The 18794-nt window shown below is 37.3% G+C and overlaps 1 protein-coding gene and 1 non-coding gene across 2 annotated transcripts; one reads left to right on the forward strand and one right to left on the reverse strand.

Moving 5' to 3' along the window:
* Positions 1-10081: 10081 nt before the first annotated feature.
* On the reverse strand, positions 10082-10957 carry LOC107479402 (uncharacterized). Its single transcript, XM_016099541.1, has one exon. The coding sequence runs from the start codon at positions 10955-10957 to the stop codon at positions 10082-10084; it is 876 nt and encodes a 291-aa protein (XP_015955027.1).
* Positions 10958-18446: 7489 nt separating this feature from the next.
* LOC127746462 (small nucleolar RNA R71) lies at positions 18447-18554 on the forward strand. The gene has a single exon (XR_008008081.1). It is a non-coding gene; the product is annotated as a small nucleolar RNA R71 (small nucleolar RNA).
* The last annotated feature ends 240 nt before the right edge of the window (positions 18555-18794 follow it).

Genomic DNA, 18794 nt, shown 5'->3' on the forward strand with positions numbered 1-18794 from the left:
ATTGATTGTGTTTGAACTACGTTATTTGTGATTGTGATTGATTGGTTGGTTTGTGATGAATTGGTTAATGATTGAGTTGTTTGGGCCGGGGGCCGTGTTGGATTGGATGGGCTTGAGGCCGTGATTGGTATATTGAGTTCTAGTTATGTATAAAGCATCTGACCGGTTCATTATAGACTTAATGAACCTATGCTTAGAATGGGATGGTCAGTTATACCACATAGGTAACTGCTTTCATAGTTGTGGTCTAGAAAAGTATGAAAATCAAACTCTTACAGCATAGACTTAATTGAACCTATGCTTGGGATGTGTTGGTCATTCATACTGTCTAGAAAAAACTTTTCAAATTTTACAAGAAAGGAGAATGGTTTTGTTTTAAAATATTTGAGAAATTTGCCAAATCTTCAAAAAGGGATTTTCTGGGTTTCAAATGTGTACTCAAGGTTTGTGGAAAGACTCATAAGACGAGCAATGATCACTGTACTCGAGGAATAATTTTATTTTACGTATCTTGTTATAGCAATTTTTGTAATCCTATAGTGAGAACAAGCGAGGGCGGCATTCTTACTCCCCTACAGGTTATTCCTTTTCAGGATATGGACGACGAAGCTTCAGAAGGGTTATGTTTAATTTCTGTTTATTCAGTATTTTTGTACTATCTTAGCTATTATTGTCCACTCGCCTTGATCTTTATATATTCTGTAAGAGGGATAGGAAATTATATTGATTTATATGTATGTCTTTGAGAGTTTTTGTAAGTTGTATTGTATGTATGGATGTGCGTTGCATAGCAAAAGTATTTTTGGAGCGGTATTGCGGTTTAAAGTTTTAAACAGGCTCATATTTTTGTATTAAATATGTATAGAGTTGTCATAATGTCCAAGCATCAGAGTCGCGCAGCCGGAGGCATGGACTTTAGTAGTTAGGATGTTACATTTGTGGTATCAGAGCGGTCTTTCCTATAGAGCCTGAGGAATGGACCGACTATGCTTCAATTGCATACTCTGAGCGTTTGTCATGTATTAGGTCTTGTCGCATGACGAGAAATTAGAGCTTTTTGCACATGACAGTCTATTGATTAATGCTGTTAGTCTTGCTTTGCAAAAATTCTTGGTATTAAGTTTGGCCGGCTTAATGCTAGTGAATTATGTATATGAAAGCACTGATGGGTTATCATAGATGATATACGAGTTTTGAGTAAAGTAAATCGCGGGTTTTGGGAATGTTAGAAAATATTTCTCGAGGTTACTCAGTTATGTGCTTTGGATTCTGTTGGGTATCATGTGACTTATTGTTTTTTAACCTATCTTGATGTTCTTGTTGTCATTTCTTTTGAGAAGCAGTTTGGTGTTTTTGATCCTATTTTTCTGTTCATATGCATTCTTATTTGATCCTAAATTGCATATGCCGGTTTGAATTTCTTGGTGTATCTGTCTTTCTCTGTGTTGAACTCTTTTTCTTGATCCATGTAATTTTTGACATGATTTGAACTTGTCTTGATGCAGTGTGCCTTTTTATGTCCTTACTCCTAGTCTTGTTTAAAGAGATGGTGATTCAGTTTTTCTCTTAATTGACTATATTTATAACCAATTTTTAAACTTTTATAAAAATCGCTTTTGATTTGATATACACCTATCTATATAAAACTTTGAGAATTTCTTATGCAATTTAAAAACTATTTATTTGTCATACCTCTCATGTTCTTTTACTGGTTTATGGAACTACACTTACTTTAAGTACAACTTGACTTTTCAAAATAATTTTACTATGGTTCCTATACGTAACTTTATTTGATTATGTACTTAGGTAATTTCTTAAATTCTTAAAATAAGGGATTTTTGCTTTTATTCCAGTTAGTTTTTGTTTGACAAATTGACTTTAATTTAGCATGATACATTATTTACGCATTTGTTGTTCTTTTGAAAATATTGGGTTCATACCTTCCCTCTCAAGTATGGGCTAATTCTTTAAACTTTTGTTTCTATGGTTGTGATACTTGATTTTGTTTTTGACTATTCTTTTACTTTTATGAACATCACTATTAGTCTTAGTTTTCCCTTCTCTTGTAAATCTCATACTCATCCGAGTCAACTTGAATTTATTTCTATCAAGTGTGTTGTTTGTCCTTCTTTTGTCAAAGGTTCTTTCTTGAAAAGAAAAATTCACTATTGATTGAGTTATCCTTCCTGACAAGTTTTGCATTCTTTTGGACCAATGGAACGCTTGTTTGGTGTCCCATGCTTCATGGATCTTGTTTGAACTCCCTTGAATTAAAATTCTTTCTTGTTTGTTCTGATTTCTTTTTAAGTGCACCTTAAATATTCTTGAATGTTCTTATGTGATGGTAATTTTAAGTGTATTCTTGGAGTTTCGATATGAACTTTTAAAGCAAGCTTTGGGTTCTCTTCTTAGGAAAGTTAAATCAATTTTTCTTGCTTAACTACATCCATAGCTATTCTTTAAATCTAACAAAGTTGTTTTGAAGTTGGCATGCATTGTTTTAAATAAAGTTTTGAATCCGACTTATAAACAAATTTTTACCTCGGGGTTTCTTTTCTAAATAAGAGTTTGATATCTTCTTCCATATTTGCTATAATTTTTATACACGCTTGTTTGAATATAAATCTTGAGAATTTTTGAACAAACATTTAATTTTTTTAGAACCTTGCCATGATTTCACTGTATACCGTTATCTGATTGAGTACCTAAATGTCTTTTAGGATTTAAAAAAAAATTATTTTGGCCTTAACCCAATTGAATTTTCATTTTTCAAACCTCACCTATTCTGCCTTTTACTTGGGAACTATTTGGATAAAATGCAATCTAGTTTTCTTTTAACCATATTGCAGTTTTGATATATGTTTTTGTCACCCTTTTGTGAAATGCGAGTTACATACCTTTCTTTTAGCACATGAGGTGATCTTCTTTTAGTTTTTCATTCTTTATATTCAAATATATTAGGTGTACTTAATCATAAATTTTAAACCTTGAGAGTGTCATCACTAGCTTTAGTTAACCTTCTTCTATGATTTTATACTTGTTAACTCAGCTTGATTTAGTTCCAAACTACTGCCTTGCTTATCCTTTTGTGATTCCTATCAGTTATCTCTGATTCAGGAGTCATCCTTGAGGTTGTTAAACTGAATTTTTCTTCTGATACTCTTCATCGATTGTACATCCTTATTTACTTGAAGATTCAGCAGTTCTTTTAAAACTCTTGCGGAGATTATCCTTGTTGTTTGTCCTTATTTTCAAAGTCTTTTATCCTTCTGAGTAAACTCGAGAATTGTTGTAATGTCGCGTGTGATCTTTAGGTATAGTAATGCGATGCGTTAGTTCTTTAAGACCTGTTTATGGATACGGAAGGCGAAGTGGTAAGTGTACAACGTTATGAGAAGAGTGAGAGTTTCGCTTCTCGCAGACGAGTTTGTGGATGTTAGGTTTGTGACCGGTTATGGAGTTGTGAAGTGATTGATGGAGTTAGGAAGTTGATGCTTTGAAAGGGGTACGAGATCTGTGAGTGAACGTTATATCTGTTGTTAGATACCAACCTGCTTTGTAGCCTTTTGCCATGTTAACCACCAAATTGCCTTGTGAACGCCTATCTTGACTTGCACCCTATTTGGTTCCTCCAAGCTTTTGTAGAATTTCGAAACCATATAAAGTTTTTACATTGAGCCTATCTTGTATCTTTCACCTTACACTATACCTTACCCTTATATTTAATTCTTATGGTTATCCGGTATTTAAATTGCTTTAATTTTTGAGGACGACAATTTTTATAAGGTGGGTGGAATGTAAGACCTAAGACTTTTCAAAAGCCCTATTTTAAACTAATCTCAAATCATATATATTTACAGTTTATTTTCGGGAATTCATTTTATTGAAAATAATTTAAGGCAATTTTGATTAATTGGATTTAAAATAAATTAAGGATTTTATTCAAACTCTATCTGGATTATTTTTCTATTCATGATTTAAAGTTTTAGAAATTCAAAAAAAGTATGAGGTTTGGCTATTTAAATCAGAATCTCATTTAATTTTATGATTATTGAATTATTTTCTATATTTAAGTTATAAAGTTGATAGTTATGAAATAATAAGAATTTTATATGATTTGGACTAAATAATTAATATTTTAAAATACTAATACTACTATTTTGGAAAATAAAGGAATTAACCATATTATTCCTAATTTTTGGATTTGAACATTTTATTGAAAGTAATTTGTAAAAGTGATGAACAAATAGTATTTTTATACATTATTATTGTTGCATTAAAATTTATTTCTAATTATTATGCTATCCCTATTTTTATTTAAATTTACTAAAATTAACCCTATTGCCCTAATTTTGTTAAAATTACAAAAATGTCCCTAACCCTAATTTTGGCCACACTCACCCCCCATGTTTCCCTCACTGCACAGCCATATCCTAACACACACACATGGTTCCTAAACCAAAGGAAAAGAAAGGAACAGAAGCAAAAATGAGATTGAGGGAGAAGGAAGAGAGAGGCGTGGGGTCAGCGTCGCAACTGGAGAGAGAGATCCGAGAGAGCAAGGAGGGAAGGGCGTCGCCTGAGGAGAGCCTGGTACCGTCACCGCCACCAGTCGCGCGAGAGAGAAAGATGCGCCATGATGGTTTCTGATTCGCACAGCCGTGCCTTCCTTCCTCAGATCCGTCACAACCTTCACTGCCTTTCACCACCACTGACGTCACCGAACAGCGGAGATCGGCCACCACGAGGAGCTGTTGCTATCCTTGCTTACTTTCTTGGAGTCGTCGCCGTCATTGATCTCGAAGCCGCCGTAGAGGAGTGGAGCAGTCACCATTGCCGAAAGAGAGGAGGTGACGGCGGTGGAGGTTACTGCCGTTGTTTTGCCTCACCAAATGGCACTAGAAAACTGCTGCTGCGTCGCCGGAGTTCTGGCCGCCGGAAACCTCGTCGCCGTCACCGGAAAATCCTGCCGGTAAGGGTGTAGGTTAGCCTTTGTTTCCTTTGGGTTTTCGGAAGCTTCATTGTTGTTGTATGATTATTTTCAGTTATCGTCGCCGGAGAGCTGGTCGCCGCCACCACTTGAGGTGGTTACCGGGACTGCCGCCGAACCGGTTCAATAAACGATGCTATTTCATTTTCTTTGTTTGGTAAGTATTTACATTACGGAAACCTGTGCGTTAGCATTCTATTATGTTTGGTTATAGACTCTGAGGTTGGTAACGTAGGTTCAAGTTCTGTATGTTGAATGCCGGTTTTACATTGCTGTGGATGCTGCGAAAGGGATCAGGGGCTGAGTTTGTGGTTGTCGTTGGTTCCGGGTGATGCGTGAGCATCTTCTCTATCTTTTTCTAGTGAATTTGCACTTAAATTGTTGAATTTAATTAAGAATTAATTATATTTTAGCCACTATTAAGCATTCGGTAAAATTTGATGGAGTTTCTGCAGCACAAGAATCAAAAGAGATGGCTGCGAGGAGCGATGCGCACGCGTGCCTGACACGTACGCGTGATCTGGAAGTATTCATGGCAACGTGTACGCGTGATTTGAGGATTTGCTCAGCGACGCATTCGCGTGACCGACGCGTTCGCGTGACTTACGAAGAAGACAAGCGACGAGTACGCGTGACTGACGCGTACGCGTGACGTGCGCGATATGCAGAATTTACAGAAATCACTGGCATAGATTTTGGGCCGCATTTTGACCCAGTTTCTAGCCCAGAAAACACAGATTGGAAGCTGTAGAATGGACAATCAAGTGGTCCCCACCCATCAGCTGAAGACTTGTTAATTAATTTGAATTTAAATTCAAATCTTATCTTTTAGGAAAAGATATTATTTTTATTTTTAGATAATTAAATTTTAAATTTATTAGGATTAGTTATAAATAGGAACTCTGTACATTTAGACAGGTAACATATTGTTACCAGAATCCTTATTTTTCTACTCTAAACCATGAGCAACTAATCCTCCTTTGTTAAGGTTAGGAGCTCTGTCTATTTTCATGGATTGATTTATTTGATCTTTTTAATTTAATTCATGTCTTGATTTATATTTCAATAATTGTTTTCGTTCTTTATTTTATGAATATGGGTGGAACGGAAGTATGACCGATGTTCTAATTGAGTTCTTATAAAAATTGGAAAAGTTCTTTACTTGAACAACAACTTGAAAGCATATTATACTGAATTTCTAATTGTTTGTATTTAACGGGATACGTGACATATAATCCCCTTATTTATGGATAATTAGAATTCTTTCGGCATATAAACTAGAAATTGATCATCACCCTCTAATTGAAATTAATTGACCAAGGAATTGGCAATTAATGAATTTTAGAAGAGACTAGGAAGGTCTAAGGAATTAGGGTCTACTCACATATAGTTTACCATGAAATTAAATCTTGCATGATTAAATTAATTAGTAATAAAAGTTAATCCGGAAATTAGATCACTCTGAAACCTTAACTGCTTTCTCAAATATTTTATTCCCAACTCATTGCTGCCTGCTTTCTGAAATTCTTAAAGTACTGTTTAATGCTCTTTGAATATCTCAAAACCATTTTCTGCTTGTCTAACTAATCCTATCAAACGCTATTGTTGCTTGATCCATCAATCCTCGTGGGATCGACTCTTACTCACGTAAGTTATTACTTGGTACGACCTGGTGCACTTGCCGGTTAGTAGTGTGGGTTGTAAAATACCGCACTACCAGGCTTAGAGGAAAGAGTTCGGTTGATGCGTTTGGGCTATGGTTTTGCATTTTGGGATAGGGGCTTTTCATACAAACTAATTTTATTTAAATTGGAAATTGTTATAAATAGATATGTTGTGTGAAATGTATTTCTGGTGGTTATGTGAGTCATATGAATTGTCTGATTTTATCTTGAATGAATATGGTTGCCTGTTTGATTGAAACAATGTCTGATTTTGATAAATTGGAGATTTCTGGATTGGTTGACTTGATGATTTTTGATAATCTGAAAGTTGAGTTTTTGTTTTATTGGAAACTGATTTGGTCTTGAAACTGTTGGAAAGAGTTAATGATTAGTTTTGTTGGGACCCGGAAAGGGTGGCAAAGTCCAAGTTTTAGGGGAGATGTTGTCGAAATTTTTATAAAATCTGAGACTTTATTTTAAACGAATTTTTAAAAAGAATGAATTATGCCTTGAATTGAATTACGGATATATGAAATAGGTTTGAACTCTTTTATTAAGAAAATTGTTATATTTTGAATGTAAACTATTTTAGAAAATAATTAGGTTTTAAAGTCAATTTAAAAATGAAAATCATTATGTTTTGGAAGTTGATTAAATAAGCAAATTTGAAGGAGTTTTAATGGATTAAAAAGGAACTTGGATTTTGATTAACTAATTTCACTTTACGACGTTTTAAGAAACGTTTGAAGTATTTTAGGAAACTTTGACTTAGTAAAACTGATACAATTTCCGAGCCTTTGGAAACAGATTTAAGAATGAAACTGAAATTGGTTTTTGGTTTAAATGATTTGGTTTTGGTCTAAGTAAGTTGGTTTTGAAATTGGTTCGCAATATTTGGATACATGACTTGGTTTTGGTTTAAATTCAATTTTGAATTTATTCAAATCAAGAAGTTAAGGTTTCGGAGGTTTTCAACGAATTTAAGAAATGAGTTAGGTTATTCTCCCCTGAAGTCTTGAGACTCCACTGAGGAATTTTATGACCAAAATCCCGATTTAGAAATGAATGATTTTGAGTCTTTCGAAAGATAATTTTGAATTTGGCATGGTTTTAAGATTGTTTGGAAGTGTTGGAAAGGCATGAAAAGTGGCTCCGTTTTGAAAAGTGATTCTTGGCAAGATGTGAATTAAATACGGTTATTATTTAAAAGTAAATGGACCAAGAATGATTTTGAAGTAAGATATTGAGCCTAATTGATGTGTTGGAACTGTTTTTCTGAAAAACCAATGGATTACTATTTTATATTGAGATTATGAAACGCCATGCGCCCAGCAGGGGCCGAGGTTGGATCTCGCCTGTCGAGGTGGCGGCGGCGGCGGCGTAAGGGCGGTGGTTTGTCCCGCTTGCGCTTAGATGTGAGGTCAGTGGCAATAGATCCCGCTTGCATCCCTTCGGATCATCAGAGCGTACAGGCGCAAAACCATGGATAGTGATCCTAGCACTATATCTTGGCGGTTCCCACACAATGAATCCGAAGGGCAACATCTCCATGGGGATGTGTCGGGTTGGCAGTTGAACCGACAATGTGATATCACAGCCAGTAGGGCAGACATTCATCATTTGCATTTATGTGACATTGTTTGGGTGTGCATATTGTAATTGGTTTGCCTATTTGAATACTTTTGCTAATTGCTAACTGCAATATTTGTTGTAGTTTCTATTGATTGTGTTTGAACTACGTTATTTGTGATTGTGATTGATTGGTTGGTTTGTGATGAATTGGTTGATGATTGAGTTGTTTGGACCGAGGGCGGTGTTGGATTGGATCGGCTTGAGGCCGTGATTGGTATATTGAGTTCTAGTTTTGTATAAAGCATCTGACTGGTTCATCATAGACTTAATGAACCTATGCTTGGAATTGGATGGTCATTTATACCGCGTAGGTAACTGCTTTCATGGTTGTGGTCTAGAAAAGTATGAAAATCAAACTCTTACAGCATAGACTTAATTGAACCTATGCTTGGGACGTGTTGGTCATTCATACTGTCTAGGAAAAACTTTTCAGATTTTACATGAAAGGAAAAAGGTTTTGTTTTAAAATATTTGAAAAATTTGCCAAATCTTCAAAAAGGGATTTTTTGGGTTTCGAATGTGCACTCAAGGTTTGTGGAAGACTCATGAGACGAGCAATGATCATTGTACTCCAGGAATAATTTTATTTTACATATCTTGTTATATGATGTGTGGAACATGATCCAACACAAAACTCACCAGAAAGTGTATCGGGTCGCATCAAGTAGTAATTACTCACATGAGTGAGGTCAATCCCACAGGGATTGAAGGATTGAGCAATTTTAGTTAGGTGGTTGATTTAGTCAAGAAAACAAGTGTTGATTTGAGTGAATTGTGACCAATAGAAGCTAAATTGCATGAAACTAAAAGGGAGAGGGAGAATTGACAGTAAACTAAAGAGCAGAAGGAGTAAAATAGCTAAATCTTAAATTGCAAGTAATGTAAATGGCTAAAGCTTAGAGTGCAAGAAATGTAAATTGCTTGAATAATAAAGGGGTATGGGTTGCTGGGATTCAGAATTTAACAACAGAAAGTAAAGAAGATGAATTAAGTGCAGTAGATCTAAACAGAATTGGAAAATTGCAGTGATGAACAAAACAGAAAGTAAATTCACCTCAATTGCAAGAGCTAGGAAAGAAATTCAAGAGCTCAGAGGCTCAATGAGACTAGAAAATAAGTCTAGATCTCAATTCCTTTCTTGATCCAACAGAGAAAAATTTGTAGAAGAAAAGAAAATGAAAGCAGTAAAGGAAACTCAGATTCAATTCTTGGAACAACTGAGAAGAGAGGTAAAGATGATTCTCAAACTTTGAATCAATGAAGCTCTTTAATCTCAGTTCAAATTCCAAAATAGAAAGCAAAAGTAGCAAAAGAAATGAAAATGAAAACAAAAAGCTAAGTCCAATTCCCAAATCTTAGAATTATGCAGAAGAAAACAAAGATGAACTGTAGATCAATGATTGAAACAGAATTCCTTCAATCTTAATCCAAAATTCATAAACAGAAAGTAAGAAATGCAGAAGTAAGAACAAGGAGGAGAGAACTCAGCTCTCAATCCCAATTCAAAGCTAAAATGTAAAAGTGAGCTCAAAATAAAACTCAAAATAAAAGAAGGTTCAAAAGTGAAAGTGAAAAGTCCTCTCAAAATCAAACTAAGTCCTATTTATACACTTTCTAATTTTTATCTTCAGAATTTGGAGTGGGCTTCTCAATTTGGTGAAGAATTGGATCCAAAGTGGCAATTGAATTAAAATTGAACCCATGGTACACCTCCAGGGAACCGCTCGGTTAATTGAACCAACTGAGCGCTCAATTTCTTCTTATTTTGGGCTCATGTCAAGCTCCAGGGAAGCATTCAGTTAATTAATCTAACTGAGTGCTCCACCTTGCTTTTGGCCCTCCAATTTGTTGTGCACCAAGCCTCCTGATCTTCTTCCCCTTCTTCTTTTTGTTGCTCATGATGATTGGCTTCCAACATTTCTTCCATCAAACTTTCTATCATATCTACTCTCATGTAATCTTCTTGCTCAGGGGGGTGTTGCATTGCTTTGAAAACATTGATGACCATTTGCTCATTGTGCACCCTGAAGATCATTTCTCCCTTCTCCACATCAATAATAGCTCTTGCTGTGGCTAGAAACGGTCTTACCAAAATGATTGAATTATTTTCTTCCACTTCTGTGTCCAAAATCACAAAATCTGCAGGGAAGATAAACTCTCCAACCTTCACCAATAGATTTTTCACAATGCCATTGGGTGTCTTGATTGATCTATCGGCCATTACCAATGACATCCTAGTAGGTTTGAGTTCTTCTATGGCAAGCTTTCTCATCATTGAGAGGGGCATCAAATTGATACTAGCACCAAGATCACAGAGAGCTTTGTCTAATGTCATCTTGCCTATGGTACATGAAACTACAAAACTCCCTGGATCTTTAAGCTTTGGTGGAATACCCCTTTGAATCACAGCACTGCATTCTTCAGTGAGAAGCACTGTTTCCTTCTCATGCCAACTTCTCTTTTTATTGATAAGTTCTTTCAAGAATTTAGCATATAGAGGCATCTGCTCTAATGCATCGGCCAGGGGGATGTTAATTTCCAATTTCTTAAAAACTTCAAGGAATTTGGGGAAGTGTTGATCCTTGGTTTCCTTGTTGAACTTTTGAGGGTATGGCAAGGGAGGTGTGAAAGTCTTCTCCACTTGCTTATGTCCTTGAGATGATTCTTCCATTATTTACTTCCCTTTCCTTGAGATTTGTGGCTGTTTCTCTCCCTCTTCAGGCTTCTCTTGATTATCCTTGTTGAGTGTAGCATCATTCTTGCTGCTAGCTTCATCATTCTCAGTTGGCTTCTTGTCATTCACTAAGGTTTTTCCACTCCTTAGCTGTATAGCTTTGCATTCTTCTTTAGGATTTGGAATGGTGTCACTTGGGAGTGAGCTTGTTGGCCTTTCAATAACAACTTGCTTGGAAAGCTGCCCAATCTGCCTTTCTATATTTCTTATGGAAGCTTCATTGTTCTTGTTTGTAAGTTCTTACTATTTTATCATTTTTTTCCATCAATATCTCCAAGTTGGAGATTCTCTGAGAGTCTTGTGGGATTTGTGGTTGGTTGTGAACTGTTGAGGGTGGATGATAGTTGTTTTGGTTGGTGGTTTGGTTATTGGATGGATAACGGTTGGAATTAGGATAATTGTTTTGGGGTTTTCTATATGGATTTTGGTTATTGTTCTACTAGTTGTTTCTTGAGTTGTTTTGGTTTGAGTGTCTTTGCCATGGCTGCTGATTTTGATTGTGGTTATCTCTCCATCTAAGGTTGGGGTGGTTCTTCCAGGATGGATTGTAAGTGTCACCATAAACTTCACTTGATCCTGAACATTGGTTGTGCACATATTGAATTTTTCATGCTGCTGATCTTCTTGGTTTTCTTCATTCTACCCCCATGTGGTTGATAGTTGGCTTGTATTCACTGCTGCAACTTGGATGTTATCAATCCTCTTAGCCATTTGCTCAAATTGTTATTGAATTTGCTGCTGCATCATCTTATTTTGAGCTAGGACTGAGTCCACTCCTTCCAACTCTAGCACTCCTTTCCTTTGTGATGGTTGGCGTTGTCTCTGATGAGCAAAGAAATATTGATTGTTTGCCACCATATCAATGATATTCCGGGCCTCCTCTGCAGTCTTCATCAATTGTAAGGAACCTCCTGCTGAGTGATCTAGTGCTTCTTGAGCCTTCAGAGTTAGTCCTTCATAGAAATTTTGAAGCTTATCCCATTCATTGAACATGTCTGGTGGACACTTCCTGAGTAAAGCTTTGTATCTCTCCCATGCCTCATATAATGACTCTCCATCCGTCTGAGTGAATGTTTGGACCTCTATTTTGAGTCTGATGATCCTTTGGGGAGGATAGAACTTGGCTAGGAACTTGTTGATGCTCTCTCTTGGAAATGTCTCCAACCATTGAGTAGCTTTTTCTCTGAGGGAAAATGGAAATAGCAACAGCTTGTAAATGTCAGGATGCACACAATTAGTTTTGATAGTATCACAAATCCTCAAAAAAGTGGATAAGTATTGGTTTGGATCTTCAAGTGGCCCTCCTCCATAGGAACAATTGTTTTGTACCAAAGTGACGAGCTATGGCTTCATTTCAAAGTTATTTGCATTGACATTTGGGGTAAGGATGCTACTCATACAATGCCTAGGATTAGCAAATGTATATGAAGCCAAGACTCTCCTCTGTGGTTGACCATTGTTGTTGGCCACTCCTACTGGTGGATTTATTGGATTCTCCTCCATTTCTTGATATTCTTCTTCAGAAGTTTCTCCTTCAATGACTCCCTTTCCTCTGGCTTCCCTTCTTAGTCTTCTAAGGGTTCTTTTATCACGATCACCAGAGGTGGAAACCTCTCTCCTTGCTTCTGTCATAAAACCACAACAACAAGAAACACAAGAGCATTATATAGCTTGAGTGCAGTGAGAGTTAGTAGAGACAAAGTCTCGAATAGTTAGTATGCTGGTTAAAAATAGAGGAAATGAACAAAAACAAAGAAAAACTGCTTGGTGCATGAAAGTGTGATCTCAATGGCGCCAACAACTTGGTACGCACAATTGTAATCTCAACTCTTTTTCACAACTTCGCACAACTAACCAGCAAGTGCACTGGGTCGTCCAAGTAATAAACCTTACGTGAGTACGGGTCGATCCCACGGAGATTGTTGGATTGAAGCAAGCTATGGTCATCTTGTAAATCTCAGTTAGGCGGATTCAAATGGTTATAGAGTTCTGATAATTAAAATATAAATAAAACATAAAATAAAGATAGAGATACTTATGTAAATCATTGGTGGGAATTTCAGATAAGCGTATGGAGATGCTTTATCCCTTCTAAATCTCTGCTTTCCTACTGCCTTCATCCAATCCTTCATACTCCTTTCTATGGCAGCTGTATGTTGGGTGTCACCGTTGTCAATGGCCACTTCCCGTCCTCTCAGTGAAAATGGTCCTCTACGGTTTCTATATGGCTAATCAACTGTCAGATTGCTCGTCTCGGATGAAAAATACCATGCACAGATATCGTATGGCTAATCAGCTGTTGGTTCTCGATCATGTACGAATAGGATTTACTATCCTTTTGTGTCTGTCACTACGCCCTACAGTCACGAGTTTGAAGCTTGTCACAGTCATCCCTTCCCAGATCCTACTCGGAATACCACAGACATGGTTTAGACTTTTCGGATCTCAAAAATGCTGCCAATAGATTCTAGCTTGTACCACGAAGATTCTAATCTTGGACGCAGATGCCCCATTGTCAGAGGGGAGTTGATGTGAATCGTTGATTAGAAACTCAAGAGATATACATTCAAGCTTGTCTTCATGTAGAACGGAAGTGGTTGTCAATCAGGCGTTCATAAGTGAGAATGGTGATGAGTGTCACATAATTATCACATTCATCATGTTCTTGTGTGTGAATGGATATCTTAGAATAAGAATAGGCATGAATTGAATAGAAGAACAATAATACTTTGCATTAATACTCGAGGAATAGCAGAGCTCCACAGCTTAATCTATGGTGTGTAGAAACTCCACTGTTGAAAATACATAAGTGATAATAAGGTAGGCATGGCCGTGAGGCCAGCCCCCAATGTCTAAGGACTAACAATGATCAAAGATGTTCCAAAAGCTTGCCCAAAGATCCCTAATACAATAGTAAAAAGTACTATTTATACTAAACTAATTACTAGTGTTACAGAAACAAGTAAATGATGCAGAAATCCACTTCCGGGCCCACTTGGTGTGTGTTTGGGCTGAGCATTGAAGCTTTCACGTGTAGAGGTCTTCCTTGGAGTTAAATGCAAGTTTGTAACTTGTTTCTGGCGTTTGACTCTAGCTCGCAACTTGTTTCTGGCGTTTAACGCCAGAATAGGGCAGAAAGCTGGCGTTGAGCGCCAGTTTGCGTCATCTAAACTCGAGAAAAGTATGGACTATTATATATTGCTGGAAATCCCTGGATGTCTACTTTCCAATGCAATTGAGGGCGCGGAATTTGGATTCCTGTAGCTCCAAAAAATCCATTCCGAGTGCAGGGTGGTCAGAATCCAACAGCATCAGTAGTCCTTTGTCAGCCTCTGAATCAGATTTTTGCTCAGGTCCCTCAATTTCAGCCAGAAAATACTTGAAATCATAGAAAAATATACAAACTCATAGTAAAGTCCAGAAATGTAAATTTTGCTTAAAAACTAATAAAAATATACTAAAAACAAACTAAATCATACTAAAAACAATATGAAAACAATGCCAAAAAGCGTATAAATTATCCGCTCATCACAAAACCAAACCTAAATTGTTGCTTGTCCCCAAGAAACTGAAAACTAATAGGATAAAAAGAAGAGAAAATACAATGAATCCCACGATATCAATGAAACTTAGTTCCAATTAGATGAGCGGGGCTAGTAATTTTTTGTTTTTGAACAGTTTTGGCATCTCACTTTATCCTTTGAAATTCAGAATGATTGGCATCTATAGGAACTCAGAGTTTTAGATAGTGTTATTGATTCTCCTAGTTTAGTATGTTGATTCTTGAACACAGCTACTTTATGAGTCTTGGCCGTGGCCCTAAGCACTTTATTTTCCAGTATTACCGCCGGATACATAAATGCCACAGACACAAAACTGGGTGAACCTTTTCAGATTGTGACTCAGCTTTGCTAAAGTCCTCAGTTAGAGGTGTCCAGAGTTCTTAAGCACACTCTTTTGCTTTGGATCACGACTTTAACCACTCAGTCTCAAGCTTTTCACTTGGACCTTCATGACACAAGCACATGGTTAGGGACAGCTTGATTTAGCCGCTTAGGCCTGGATTTTATTTCCTTGGGCCCTCCTATCCATTAATGCTCAAAGCCTTGGATCCTCTTTACCCTTGCCATTTGGTTTAAATGGCTATTGGCTTTTTTTACTTGCTTTTTCTTTTTCTTTCTCTTTTTTTCGCTTTTTTTTACTGCTTTTTCTTGCTTCAAGAATCAATTTCATGATTTTTCAGATTATCAATAACATTTCTCTTTGTTCATCATTCTTTCAAGAGCCAACAATTTTAACATTCATAAACTTCACTATCAAAAATATGCACAGTTCAAGCATTCATTTAGGAAATAAAAAGTATTGTCACCACATCAAAATAATTAAACTAATTTGAAGATAAAATTTGAAATCCAAGTATTTCTTGTTCTTTTTTAATTAAGCGCATTTTTCATTTAAGAGAGGTGAAGGATTCATGAAATTATTCATAGCTTTAAGGCATAGACACTAGACACTAATGATCATGTAATGAAGACACAAACATAGTAAAACATAAAGCTCAAAGGCGAAAACAGAAAAAATAAGAACAAGGAGATTAAAGAACGGGTCCACCTTAGTGATGGTAGCTAGTTCTTCTTCTTTGAAGATCCTATGGAATGCTTGAGCTCCTCAATGTCTCTTCCTTACCTTTGTTGCTCCATCCTTAGTGCTTTTGTTGCTCCTATCCTTAGTTGCTCCCAATAGTTGTGTGGAGGAAAATGTATCCCTTGAGGTAACTCAGGGATTTCTTGATGAGAGAATTCCTCATGCTCTTGTTGAGGTCCATGAGTAGGATCTCTTTGTTTGCTCCATCCTCTTTTTAGTGATGGGCTTGTCCTCTTCAATGAGGATTTCTTCCTCTATGACAATTCCAGCTAAATTGCATAGGGATCACCTTTTTCTTGGCCATAACTTCATAGAAGTGGTCTTGATGGACCTTTGAGATGGATCTCTTCATCTCCCATGGCTAGGAGGTGGAAGCTTTTGCCTTCCCTTTCCTCTTTCTAGAGATTTCTCCGGCCTTAGGTGCCATAAATGGTTATGGAAAAACAAAAAGCAATGCTTTTAGCACACAAAACTTAAAAGGTTTGCTTGTCCTTGAGCAAAAGAAGAAAGAAAAAAGGGGAAGAAGAAGAAAATGGAGGAGATGGAGGGAGATAGAGAGAGAGGTGGGGTAGGTGGGGATCTTGTGGGATCCACAGATTCTAAGGGGTCAAGAATTTCTCATCTCTGCACTTTTTAGGCGTGCAAATTGCCCCTATTGTGCAATCCTGGCATTTAACGCCAGATTGCTGCTTGTTTCTGGCATTAAACGCCAGCTTTTATCCCTTTCCTGGCGTTAAACGCCAAGCTGCAACCTGTTTCTGGCATTTAACGCCAGCTTGTTACTTCTTTCTGGCGTTTAACGCCAGACTGGTGCTTCTTTCTGGCGTTTAACACCCAGAATGGTGCCAGACTAGGCGTTAAACGCCCATTCTGCTACCCTTACTGGCGTTTAAACGCCAGTAAGTTTCTCCTTCAGGGTGTGCTATTTTTAATGCTATTTTTTATTTTTCTTTAATTTTTGCAGTAGTTTTTGTGACTCCACATGATCATCAACCTAAAAAAAGAAAATAATATAGATAAATAAAATTGGGTTACCTCCCAATAAGCACTTCTTTAATGTCAATAGCTTGACAGTGAGCTCTCATGGAGCTTCACAGATGTTCAGAGCATTGTTGGGACCTCCCAACACCAAACTTATAGTTTGAATGTGGGGGTTCAACACCAAACTTAGAGTTTGGTTGCAGCCTCCCAACACCAAACTTAGAGTTTGACTGTGGGGGCTTTGTTTGACTCTGCATTGAGAGAAGCTTTTCTTCCTTCCTCTCCATGGTTACAGAGGGAGATCCTTGAGTTTTAAACACAAGGTAGTCCTCATTCAATTGAAGGATCAACTCTCCTCTGTCTACATCAATAACAGCTTTTGCTGTGGCTAGGAAGGGTCTACCAAGGATGATGGATTCATCCTCATCCTTCCCAGTGTCTAGGATTATGAAATCAGCAGGGATGTAAAGGCCTTCAACCTTCACTAGCACGTCCTCTACTAGTCCATAAGCCTGTTTCATTGATTTGTCTGCCATCTCTAATGAGAATTTAGCAGCATGTACCTCAAAGATTCCTAGTTTCTCCATTATAGAGAATGGCATTAAGTTTATGCCTGACCCCAAGTCACACAGAGCCTTTTCAAAGGTCATGGTGCCTATGGTACATGGAATTAAGAATTTACCAGAATTTTATTTCTTTTGAGGTAATGTCTGCCTAGCCAAGTCATTCAGTTCATTGGTGAGCAAGGGGGGTTCATCCACCCAAGTCTCATTACCAAATAACCTGGCATTTAACTTCATGATTGCTCCAACGTACTTAGCAACTTGCTCTTCAGTAATGTCTTCATCCTCCTCAGAGGAAGAATACTCATCAGAGCTCATGAATGGCAGAAGTAGGTTCAATGGAATCTCTATGGTCTCTAGATGAGCCTTAGATTCCTTAGGTTCCTTAACTGGGAACTCCTTTTTGTTTAGAGGACGTCCCAGGAGGTCTTTCTCACTGGGATTCACGTCCTCCTCCTCCTCTCTAGGTTTGGCCACACAAGTAAGGTTATGGTTTTGCACTCTCTTTTTGGATTCTCTTCTGTATTGCTTGGGAGAGTACTAGGAGGAGTTTCAGTGACTCTTTTACTCAGCTGGCCCACTTGTGCCTCCAAATTTCTAATGGAGGACATTGTTTCATTCATAAAACTTAGAGTGGAATTAGATAGATCAGAGACTATGTTTGTTAAGCTAGAGGGGTTCTGCTCAGAATTCTCTGTCTGTTGCTGAAAGGATGATAGAAAAGGCTTGCTATTGCTAAACCTGTTTCTTCCACCATTATTAAAGCCTTGTCGAGGCTTTTGTTGATCCTTCCATGAGAAATTTGGATGATTTCTCCATGATGGATTATAGATGTTTTCATAGGCTTCACCCATATAATTCACCTCTGCCATTGCAGGATTCTCAGGATCATAAACTTCTTCTTCAGAAGATGCTTCTTTAGTACTGTTGGATACATTTTACAATCCATTCAGACTCTGAGAAATAAAATTGACTTGTTGAGTCAACAATTTGTTCTGAGCCAATATGGCATTCAGAGCATCAATTTCAAGAACTCCCTTCCTCTGAGGTGTCCCATTACTCACAGGATTCCTTTCAGAGGTGTACATGAACTAGTTATTTGCAACCATGTCAATGAGTTCCTGAGCTTCTGTAGGCATTTTCTTTAGGTGAATAGATCCACCTGCATAATGGTCCAATGACATCTTAGACAATTCAGATCGACCATCATAGAATATATCCAGTATGGTCCATTTTGAAAGCATGTCAGAAGGACACTTTTTGGTCAGTTGCTTGTATCTTTCCCAAGCTTCATAGAGGGATTCACCTTCTTTCTGCTTGAAGGTTTGAACATCCACTCTAAGCTTACTCAGCTTTTGAGAAGGAAAGAACTTGGCTAAGAAAACCGTGACCAGCTTATCCCAAGAGTTCAGGCTATCTTTAGGTTGAGAGTCCAACCATATTCTAGCTCTGTCCCTTACAGCAAAAGGGAAAAGTATAAGCTTATAGACCTCATGATCAACTCCATTAGTCTTAACAGTATCACAGATCTGCAAGAATTTAGTTAAGAACTGAAAAGGATCTTCTGCTGGAAGTCCATGAAACTT

This window comes from Arachis duranensis, chromosome 3 (assembly GCF_000817695.3).
Source record: "Arachis duranensis cultivar V14167 chromosome 3, aradu.V14167.gnm2.J7QH, whole genome shotgun sequence".
In the NCBI taxonomy this organism is placed as follows: domain Eukaryota; kingdom Viridiplantae; phylum Streptophyta; class Magnoliopsida; order Fabales; family Fabaceae; genus Arachis; species Arachis duranensis.